Here is a 10,779-nt window from a genome sequence, read left to right as displayed (position 1 = left end):
AACATTTTTAATGTAAACACATTTATCACATTCGTTAATCTTGAATCCATTTGCCAACATTGTTTGGTGAAATTTAGTATGTAATTGTTTGGGTGCTTGCTTGAGTCCATAAAGTTACTTCAGAAGTTTGCACACTTTCTTTTCTTTACTAGGAACTATAAACCCTTTAATTTGTTCCATGTAAATTTCTTCCTCCAACTCTCCATTTAAGAAGGTTGTCTTTACATGCATTTGGTGGATTTTAAGATCATGCACTGCTGCTAGTGCTATTAACATCCTTATTGATGTTATCCTTGTTACTGGAGAGTATGTGTCAAGTAGTCCAGACCTTCCTTTTGTCTGTACCCTTTGACTACCAGTCTAGCCTTATATTTGTCAATAGTCCCATCAGGTTTCATTTTTCTTTTATAGATCCACTTTGATCCTAAAGGTTTATTGACTTGAGGAAGATCAACCAATTCCCAAGTGTGATTGCTTAAAATTGATTCAATGTCACTGTTGGCTGCTTCTTTCTAATAAGTGACTCAGACAAAGACATAACTGCTTTAAATGTTTGAGGCTCATTTTCAAGCAATAGTGCTACAAAATCTAGTCCGAAAGAAGCATATTTTTGTTGTCGAGTACTACGCCTAGGTTCCTCACTAGTTAGAATATTTTACATTGATTCTTATCGTGGTCGTTTAGGTCTTTCACTTGTTGACTCACTTTCAGTTTTATATGGACAAATAATTTTAAGAAACTCTGCATTATCTGATTCAATTATGTATTATTAACATGAATCTCAGGATTATCAGATTTGTGAAACAAAAACCGACAGGCTTTACTGTTCACAACATACCAATAAAGACACAATCTACTGTTTTGGGTTCAATTTTAACCTTCTTCGGTAAAGGAACCTCTACCTTGGCTAAACACTCCCACACTTTGAAATATTTCAAGTTGGGTTTCCTTCCTTTCCACAAATCATATAGAATTGATTGTGTTTTTCAATGGGGTACTCTATTGAGTATTTTATTAACAGTAAGTATGGCTTCCCCCCAAAGGTTTCGCGGTGAACCAGATTTGATCATTAAGGTATTCATCATTTCCTTTAATGTTCTGTTCTTCTGTTCTACTAAACCATTTGACTATGGTGTATAAGGTGCAGTAGTTTGATGAATAATACCATATTACAAACATATCTCTGCAAAAGGAGATTCATATTATCCACCCCTATCACTCCGAATCATTTTTATCTTTAGATTCAATTGGTTCTCCACTTCATTTTTGTATTGCTTAAATGCATCAATTGCTTCATCCTTACTATTAAGCAAATATACATAACAAAATCGAGTGCAATCATCAGTAAAAGTTATAAAATACTTTCTCCCACCACGAGATGGTGTTGACTTCATATCGCATATATCTGTGTGAATTAAGTCTAAATTTTTAGAATTTCTTTCAACAAACTTATAAGGATGTTTAACAAATTTACTTTCCACACAAATTTCATATTTTGATCTATCGCATTTAAAATTAGACAATACTTATAGATTAACCAATTTTCGCAAGGCTTTGTAATTTACATGTCCCAAATGGGCATGCCATAAATCATTTAACTCAAATAAGTAAACAGAAGCAAAATTTTTATTAATACTATCAACAACCATTACATTCAGTTTGAAAAGACCCTCATTGATGTAGCCCTTTCCTATGAACATTTCATTCTTACTTATTACAGCTTTATCACTAACTAGGACACACTTAAACCCGTTCTTAATTAGTAGTGCAGCAGAAACTAAATTCTTCCTAATAGTAGGGACATGCAGAACATTGTTCAAAGTCAACACCTTGTCGGATGTCATTTTCAACATTACTTTTCCAGTTCCTGCAATCCTTGATGTTGCTCTGTTTCCCATGAATAAATCTTTGTCGTACTCAGCAGGAGTGTACGTTGCAAAGGCTTCTTCCGTAGAGAAAATATGTCTAGTGGCACCTGAGACGAGGAACCACTCCTTGGGATTTCCAACTAAGTTACACTCCGAGATCATTGTACATAAGTCATCTGCATCTTCCATATTCTACACGATGTTAGCTTGACTTTTGCCTTTGCCTTTGCCTTTGTCCTTTCTTTGAGCATGACAATTAGAAAACCTATGACCAGCCTTGCCACAATTGTAATAGTTGCCTTTGAATTTCTTCTTGGCCTGTTCTGACTTCTGCCCGTTGGACTTCTTTCTTTTTTTGTCTTTGGTAGGATCTTCTTCAACAATATTAACTCCAATGATTATTGAACTCTTACGTGACTTCTTTTCGGCTTTTTTGTTATCTTCCTCAATCTTGAGTCGAATCACAAGATCTTCAAGCTTCATTTCTTTACGCTTGTGCTTTAGATAATTCTTGAAATCATTCCACGAAGGAGGCAACTTCTCGATCATTGCAGCCACTTGAAAATATTAGTTTACTACCATATCTTCAGCAATCAAATCGTGGAGAATAAGTTGAGGTTCCTGCACTTGTGATCCAATAGTTTTACCATCTACCATTTTATAGTCTAAAAATTTTGCGACCACAAACATTTTCAAACATCCATCTTCTGTCTTATATTTCTTCTCAAGTTCATCCCACAACTCTTTTGAAGTTGTTATTGCACTATAGACATTATATAAGTCATCCTCTAAAACACTCAAAATGTAGCCTTTACATAGGAAGTCTGCATGTTTCCATGCTTCAATAATCATGAATTTCTCTCTGTATGGCATATCATCAGCAGGAACTAGAGTATCTTCACTTGTAAATTTCTGCAGACCAAGAGTGGTAAGCCAGAAAAATACTCGTTACTTCAATCATTTGAAATTCACATGTGTGAATTTACCCGGTTTCCCTACTTGTGGTACAACAGTTTGGGTTGGTGCAACAACAGTCATTGTAACACCAATTGTTTACCATTTCTGATAAACAAAAATTGATACAATCTTAGTAACCAATAAATTAAAATTGTAGACATAAAGGAGTATAAAATCACGAAGATTTTTGTCTCCACCAGAGACACAATTATAAAAAAATAATTTCCTTAAGATTGTTGCCAATTTGTGCTATCAGAACATGAAATTACTGAATTCTAATAAATTGTTCAGAAACACGAAGTAACTGAAATTTATAGAATCAGTAAGAGAGCTAAACAGAAATTTAATTCGCAAAAGCTAAAATTAGTAAAAACGTACCAGAATTAGAAAAACATTTTAAATCGGAAAAAGATCAAGTCCACTTAACTCACAGTGTCCCCATAAGGACATAATTCCCCTCTAGTATCTGAGGTTTGATTTGGAATATAACCTCCCAGGGTAAAATGATCTTAATCAAAAGATTGTAGATAACAAAAACTCTAATGTCAGCAAACCAATTCACAGCAGGAAAGTACACGAAGAAAAATGTGTGTAGAAGAAAAAGATCAGAAAATTCATTTTTTAAAAAAATATTTTGAAGAATGAGTGGCATTTGGTACTGACTGTTTCTGAAAGTTGCAACCTTTCAGAATAGTCACGACGGAAAATTTAAATAAGATGGAAAATTTTTAATAAAACGGGTCGTGCGCGGATTCGAGTCGGGCCAGGTTAGTCAACTAAAAAATTTGAAACATTTCAGTTAATTTTCAACTTATGTTACCAACTAATTAAGTAAAAATATTTTTGGCCATCTAATTAATTAATTAAATAAATAAATATTTAAAACAAACTTTGTCCAAAAAATAATCTCTCGATCATTTGTCGAAGTCAAAGCCGAAGCCGAAACCGAAGCTGAGACAACGACGACGGCGCGAGGGGGTCCCTCTTTCCAATCCTTTTAACAATTAATATCAGTGTTCCTGTATTTGAACTCTCCTATTTTTCTTTCCATCACTGATGAGGGACAAATGCCTTTTCATTAAAGCATAAGAGGACTTTTCAAGTTCCAACTCTTCACTTTCTCAACTTTTCAAATTCCTCTCTTTCCCTCTATTTCTCATCAATTCTTGCTACATACCTAACAATTTTACCAATCAATACTGTGTCAAATATAAGTAACACGCAACACTTCCCCTTAATATATCGTGTCATTTTTTTCTTTACTAAGGAAAATAAAAATTGGCTAAAGGAGTATCTCTTATACAATCCCATCATGAGTTAGCAGTATTTTAAGTTACTTTTCACCATCCTAACTCATATCTTGGCCCAATTCTACATGTCCTTAAGAGTTCTAATGTAAGTCATGGGTACACCCCCTAGACTCTATATGCCTCCAAAGAACCTCCCTCAGTCATTTATTACATGTCTTTTCTAGGTCAAAGAACATGATGTGTAATTCTCTCTTCTTATCCATATATTGCTCCAATAGTCTCCTTACAAGATGAATGTCTTTCATAGCCAATAACCTTGATATGAATCCATATTGATTCTCATAGACACACCCCTCTTTAGCCAAAATTTATATTTTGTAAGTTTTTGTAAAATTCAATTTTGGTGGTTCTACTTCCCTTTAAAAATAAAAAGAATTAAGAAAATGTATCAAGTTAGACTTAAAGAATCTAACTTCCTAAATATGTTTCTTTTATCAATTTATGTGACAATGTGTATTAACTCCACATAAAATTTAGGAAAGAAAATAATGCTTTGAAAATTTGTGGTCTAATACATCTTAGACCTCATTTATTTTTAGTACGATTAATACATCTGGATCTTAATGTTTAATTAAATATCAAGATATGCATAAAGATTTAGAGGTCTAAATCTTAATACACAGTTGAATATTTATATGTTGCATTAAAGATTTGAATTGTAAATAGTTAAGTTTTTTTCCCCCCTCAACGTATGGATATATAAAATTTTGTCTTTGTTTAAACAATAATAAATATAAAACTAAAATTCAAAACCAAATTGATCAAATATTACAACAATAAAGTATTTTAAAAATTTTATATGACAATTGGTTGTGATGATGACTAACGATGATGATTGTGTATATCAATTTATGATAGTGTTGACCTATGATAGTGGTTGATATTAATGATTAATTATGGTTGTTGCCGGTGACGACTAATAATTAGTAGTATAATGATATTAATAACTAATGGTGGTGGTGAATAATGATGAGGGTTATCAATATCTACTATTGATTAATTGTTATAATTATCGATATTGATTTAGGGATTTAATAATTGTTCGTGGTGATGATTGAAATTGATGGCTAATGTGATGACGATTGATTTTAGTGTTTAGAGATAGTGATTGTTGAGGTTGGTATCGGACTGAGGATGGTGGTTGTGGATGGTTGGTGGTAGTTGTGGTTGAAATGGTGTTTGTGGGTAGTGGGTGAAAATAGATATAGCAGCGGCGAACTGTTATTTTTGTAGAATTTCTTAAACAAACATCTTAATGATATTAAGATTTCGTACATATCAGAATGATTTAGACCCATTACGTGATTGTAAAAGAAGAAAAACAAACACACTTAATGATTAAAATTTAAATAATTAAGATTAAGATCTTTATTACGTGCAAATAAATATGCATTTGTATGATTAAAAATTATTTCACTAAGGAAAAAGAAGATTCAAAATCAAATACTTTTTAATTATAGAAAGATAACATTCTTTTGAGAACAAATTAAAAAGTATGACACATAAATTAAAACAGATAATATATTAATACAAACTTTAAATTAAAATGGTATATAAGGAAGATGCAACATAATGATAAGTGATTATTCATATTGAATATTAATTTCTTCAGCATGGACCACACTTTCATATTTCTTTTCTTGCAATTAAAAGGGTGGGGATATTTGTAGGAGTGGACCCTTGTCTTGAATGAGAATCTCCAAAAAGACATCACGTGGCATAGGCCCATTTGTCATAACAGATTCCATCTCCTCTGACCATTTCAAGAACCACCCACACTTTCTGTTACACTAACAATATTATAGAGTCGATAAATTTGAATAATTTTGGTGTTAATTATATTTCATTTTAAAAGTTTCTCAAATTATAATAACTTTAAATTTCTTAGAATTTGCACATACATTGCTCCTTTGTTAGCAAGCGATACATGAGTTATGTATAAGATATATGACTATTAGATTCATACTGATTTAAGTTTTGTAATAATTGAAGCGACGTATCAATAACACATTTGTAACTGATACATTTATATACATAAATAAAATTGTAATGTATCTTATAGAGATGGAGTGATTTATTCGGATCTTAAAGAGAGAAGGAAAAAAAAAGATTTTTGTAATTAATTTCAAGTGGTAGAGATATATAGAGATTATGTTATCTTTTAATTACTTAATTTTCCCTGAAAATTAAAATAATATGAATGTCATGTTATTTTGCCTATAAATAGATAGACAACCGATATACTAAAAACATAACAATTTCCGGCAGCTGATGCAGCAGAAAGGCAGAAGCTTTAACCGTAGATCAAGAACATTTACTAGATCTCGCATTGCCGTTGAGGGTTCTTAGTAAACAAACGTATCTACATTGTAATAATATATTACTACTAATAATTTAAAACTTCTTTTTTAATCGTGTCGTTGATTACCTCGAATCATGGCTCCTGTTATTGGTGTTGCTGGTGCTGGTGCTAAATCAGGTTTCGTGTTCATGACTTCTCTTATATTTATATATTGAGATTGTTCGTTTGAAATGAAATGAATATGAATGGTGATTATGATGGTGTACAGGACAAGAACGTGATATTCAGAAGAATTATTGGATGGAACATACATCGGAACTTACTGTGGAAGCAATGATGCTTGATTCAAAAGCAGCTGATCTTGACAAAGAAGAAAGGCCAGAGGTATCGTGCCCGATCATTTCTTTGGTCATTTTCTTCTATTCAAATTGTTAACGGACATTTCCTCATCTGGATAAGGATATTCCTTTGCTCGTCTTAATTTGGAAGTCATTTTCATGAATATTCAATAATAGAATATGCCCTGTATTTTTTTTTCCCAAAAGAAATAAGGTTATGTTGTTTCCATATTTTGTGTCAGTTAGTTGCTACTTGCTACCACCTACCCTGTAGTCTTCTTATTTGCCCCAACTCTTCACTTTTGATGCCACACCCATCTCGAATTCTCCAGAAATACACTACTTTTGGCGAATCCGACACGCACTCGCAGGCATTTTTGAAGAGTCCAAGCAACATACGTTGTCTCACAACTTTACAATTAATCAAGATTTGTTAAATATGGAAATTTTCTGTTTGATTTTAATTTACTTGTTGAGATAAAATCAACATTATGTTCAGTTCTTTGTTTAAAACTCCAGTTCTCTGCTTTTACACTAGGGACAATAGTTAGTGAACAGTAGTGGCTCTAACTAATGTCTTCAAATCTTCGGATCTGTTTCTTTCTTGTGAGAATTGAAGCTCTTCATTTTTTGAATTTTCTGTTGATATGTCCACTTTTAGAAGGATTCGCATTTTGGCATATGCTAAGTTGAAGAACATGTAGGAGTCAATCATAGAACCAAATTTTGGTTTCAAAGTGAGAAGTGAGACCTCTGGTTAACAAAAAGTAGAGGTGCTTGCTTATATGACCCTCTCAGTTGTTCCAAATCTTGGATCCAAAAAGTTTCTTTTTGTATTCGCGAGCCTCATATTATCATTAGATGTAACGTTGTTCTCTACATGATTGTAGTATAACCTTCATTTTTGTGCTTGTGAAACTGTGGTCTTAGTAGCAAGATTTTATGTTTCCTGCATAGTTACTAGTCCTTTCCTTATATAAAAGGGTGTTCTGTGCATACTTGTGCTGTTCTGTTGTAATTTTTGACATATATTTGTATCACTCAACTTGTGGATGGATGTTCATATTAGGTGCTCTCTCTACTCCCACCATATGAAGGGAAATCAGTGTTAGAGTTGGGTGCTGGTATTGGCCGTTTCACTAGTGAGTTAGCCAAGAATGCTGGGCAGCTCATAGCACTGGACTTTATCGAAAGCGCAATTAAGAAGGTTTGTTGACATTTCTTGTAGGAGTGTGTGACGAGTTTATTCAGGAGGTTAGTTGATAAATTTGGGAGATATATATGGCTTTTTCCTCATCTCTTGATTTGCTTATTGCAGAATGAAAGCATCAATAAGCATCATAAGAATGTCAAGTTTATGTGTGCTGATGTGACTTCTCCAGATTTGAAGTTTTCACCTGAATCAGTCGATTTGATATTTTCAAACTGGTTACTGATGTATCTTTCTGATGAAGAGGTACTTTTACTTTAATCTTCTGTCGCGAACATTCACAAGGGTTTGCACTTTGAAACTATCATATACACTTGATATTTTGAATTGTTTGTCTGATCAGATATCATGTAACCTACGAACATCATATCCATAAACTGTTCATAGATATTCAAACTGAATCCTCTTTTCTTTGCCAAAACACTCTAAAAGGTTAGTCTATAGTTGCATCTCACATTTTAGACGTTTGAAACTGTTTTTTTTTTTTTGGCTGATTTCAGGTCCAGAGTCTTGTGGAGAGAATGGTAAAATGGTTGAAAGTTGGAGGCTACATATTTTTCAGAGAGTCATGCTTCCATCAATCAGGAGACCACAAGCGAAAGAACAATCCAACCCATTATCGGGAGCCTAGGTTTTACACAAAGGTCTTAACATTTCTTAAATTTTTATTCCCATTGGAATATGATACTATGTTGATCATAGAAATCTGTTATCTCCTTACCTTTCAACAGTTCACACAGTACCTGAAGTATACTTTTGTGTTTCTCTACTTAACCTTCTCGAGTCCTTAACTTGTATGCAGGTGTTTAAAGAATGTCATATAAATGCTGGTGATGGAAAATCATTTGAACTTTCTCTCATCGGTTGCAAGTGCATTGGAGCTTATGTTAAAAACAAAAAGAATCAGAATCAGGTATATATTTTCTTCCTTCCTCTCCCCTTTTGGTACTATTAACATGAACATACGATCAATCCACCCGTGCTTCTTGTGTCTTGCAGATTTGTTGGCTATGGCAAAAGGTTAATTCTGAGGATGACAGGGGATTCCAGCGATTCCTGGACAATGTTCAATACAAATGTAGTGGCATACTGCGATATGAACGTGTCTTTGGAGAAGGTTATGTGAGCACAGGAGGACTTGGTAAGGCTTAACTAGCTCATTCCGATCAAAATCATATATATTACTTTATCTAGTTTTCTCTAATTAGGTAAATAATCTTGAGCAGATACCACAAAAGAATTTGTTTCTATGTTGGATCTTCAACCTGGACAACAAGTCCTTGATGTTGGCTGTGGAATAGGTGGTGGTGACTTTTACATGGCTGAGAACTATGATGTTCATGTTGTTGCTATTGACCTCTCAATTAACATGATATCGTTTGCTCTTGAACGTTCAATTGGTCTCAAATGTGCCGTTGAATTTGAGGTTGCTGATTGTACAAAGAAAACATATCCTGATGGCACATTTGATGTAATTTACAGCCGAGACACTATCCTTCACATCCAAGTAATCCTTATTTGTGGTACATTAATCTTCAATCGCCATCTCTATGTGGCTGTCTTACTTCTCTTTTTATGGTTAAATGATAGTTTACTTTCACTCTTTCAGGACAAACCCGCGTTGTTCAGATCTTTCTACAAGTGGCTGAAACCAGGAGGCAAAGTCCTCATAAGTGATTACTGCAAAAGCCCAATACCAGCATCGGACAAGTTCTCTGAGTATATAAAGCAAAGGGGTTATGATTTACATGATGTTGCAACATACGGCCAGGTATTCGTTCATTCAGAAAGACATTACCCCTTCTCTTTTTCGCTTTCATGACAGTGTTTCTTACGCCATTTGCCTTAATATAGATGCTCAAAGATGCTGGTTTTGATGAAGTTATTGCTGAGGATCGAACTGAACAGGTGTGCTTCTGCAACTCATGTTTTCTATGTAAATAAACAAAAGCTTCAATATGAAGACAAACATAAAAAGACTTCTTACACTTTATTGCAGTTCATTAATGTTCTCCAAAAGGAGTTGAATACCGTGGAAAAGGAACGCGATTCATTTATCCATGAATTCTCAGAAGTGAGTGGTTTGTGACCATTTTTGTAATTTTCTTTTTTTGAGGTTCCAAGGAGTACTTCTCACATTTGTTTCTAATATTATTTAACAGCAAGACTACAATGAAATAGTTGGAGGTTGGACGGCCAAGCTATTGAGGAGTTCATCTGGTGAACAGAGGTGGGGTTTGTTCATTGCCAAGAAGAAGTGATTGTCAAAATGCAGGATGTATCTGGTTTTCATTTACGTTCTTATGTATCGTATATTGTTCAGCTGGCCTTGTAATAATAATGTTCTTACATCTATATGATGTATGATCAACTGTAAGATTGAATCTTTAGATATAAATCTTCTACTTCTTCTATCATCTTGGAGGGATCTGTTCTAAATTCAAATTGACAACAGGCCTTATGTGATGCATATCATGCTCAGGGCCTAGGACTAGTTATTACAAAATCAGGTTGTAACCATATCAATGGTACATGGTGTGTGCATCTTACTGAAATATTGTTTTGTTGGCATGACTATTTATGCCTCCAAAAGAACAAACATAATCTTGATGTGCAAAACTATTGGTATAATCAAGTATGAGTGGGAAAATGATTGCAAGAGCATTAGAGTACCCAAGTCAATTTTTCTCCACCCACAACCCAATAAATTTAATTACTCTCTTCGTATCAATTTATATGAAACCGTTTGACAGCATGGAGTTTAAGACATTGGGAAAGACTTTGTTATCTTTAC

General features: G+C 33.7%; 2 protein-coding genes across 2 annotated transcripts; one reads left to right on the top strand and one right to left on the bottom strand.

Annotated features, from left to right (window-relative positions):
• Positions 1-2,060: 2,060 nt before the first annotated feature.
• LOC138340459 (uncharacterized) lies at positions 2,061-2,906 on the bottom strand. The gene is made up of 3 exons (XM_069292184.1): positions 2,868-2,906; positions 2,448-2,780; positions 2,061-2,366 (listed from the first exon to the last, which is right to left on the bottom strand). Exons 1-3 carry the CDS (start codon positions 2,904-2,906, stop codon positions 2,061-2,063), a joined length of 678 nt encoding a protein of 225 aa, XP_069148285.1.
• Positions 2,907-6,222: 3,316 nt separating this feature from the next.
• On the top strand, positions 6,223-10,402 carry LOC101247110 (phosphoethanolamine N-methyltransferase 2). Its single transcript, XM_004252225.5, has 12 exons — positions 6,223-6,614; positions 6,706-6,821; positions 7,845-7,982; positions 8,094-8,231; positions 8,486-8,629; positions 8,788-8,898; positions 8,985-9,126; positions 9,212-9,492; positions 9,595-9,756; positions 9,840-9,893; positions 9,985-10,059; positions 10,148-10,402. Exons 1-12 carry the CDS (start codon positions 6,572-6,574, stop codon positions 10,244-10,246), a joined length of 1,503 nt encoding a protein of 500 aa, XP_004252273.1. The 5' UTR covers positions 6,223-6,571; the 3' UTR covers positions 10,247-10,402.
• The last annotated feature ends 377 nt before the right edge of the window (positions 10,403-10,779 follow it).

This window comes from Solanum lycopersicum, chromosome 12 (assembly GCF_036512215.1).
Source record: "Solanum lycopersicum chromosome 12, SLM_r2.1".
Taxonomy (NCBI): Eukaryota; Viridiplantae; Streptophyta; class Magnoliopsida; order Solanales; family Solanaceae; genus Solanum; species Solanum lycopersicum.
The sequence above is the reverse complement of the archived record's forward strand: the minus strand, read 5'-3'. Positions and strand labels throughout refer to the sequence as shown.

What these genes read in the sequence shown, in the direction of transcription:
- LOC138340459 (XM_069292184.1), bottom strand. Translation starts at nt 2,906, where the DNA reads ATGACTGTTGTTGCACCAACCCAAACTGTTGTACCACAA. An exon ending in CCCAAACTGTTGTACCACAA is followed by an intron (nt 2,781 to 2,867) that starts GTAGGGAAACCG and finishes CTTGGTCTGCAG; the next exon opens with AAATTTACAAGTGAAGATAC. An exon ending in ATTTGATTGCTGAAGATATG is followed by an intron (nt 2,367 to 2,447) that starts GTAGTAAACTAA and finishes AATTATCTAAAG; the next exon opens with CACAAGCGTAAAGAAATGAA.
- LOC101247110 (XM_004252225.5), top strand. Translation starts at nt 6,572, where the DNA reads ATGGCTCCTGTTATTGGTGTTGCTGGTGCTGGTGCTAAATCAG. An exon ending in TGGTGCTGGTGCTAAATCAG is followed by an intron (nt 6,615 to 6,705) that starts GTTTCGTGTTCA and finishes GATGGTGTACAG; the next exon opens with GACAAGAACGTGATATTCAG. An exon ending in TCGAAAGCGCAATTAAGAAG is followed by an intron (nt 7,983 to 8,093) that starts GTTTGTTGACAT and finishes TGCTTATTGCAG; the next exon opens with AATGAAAGCATCAATAAGCA.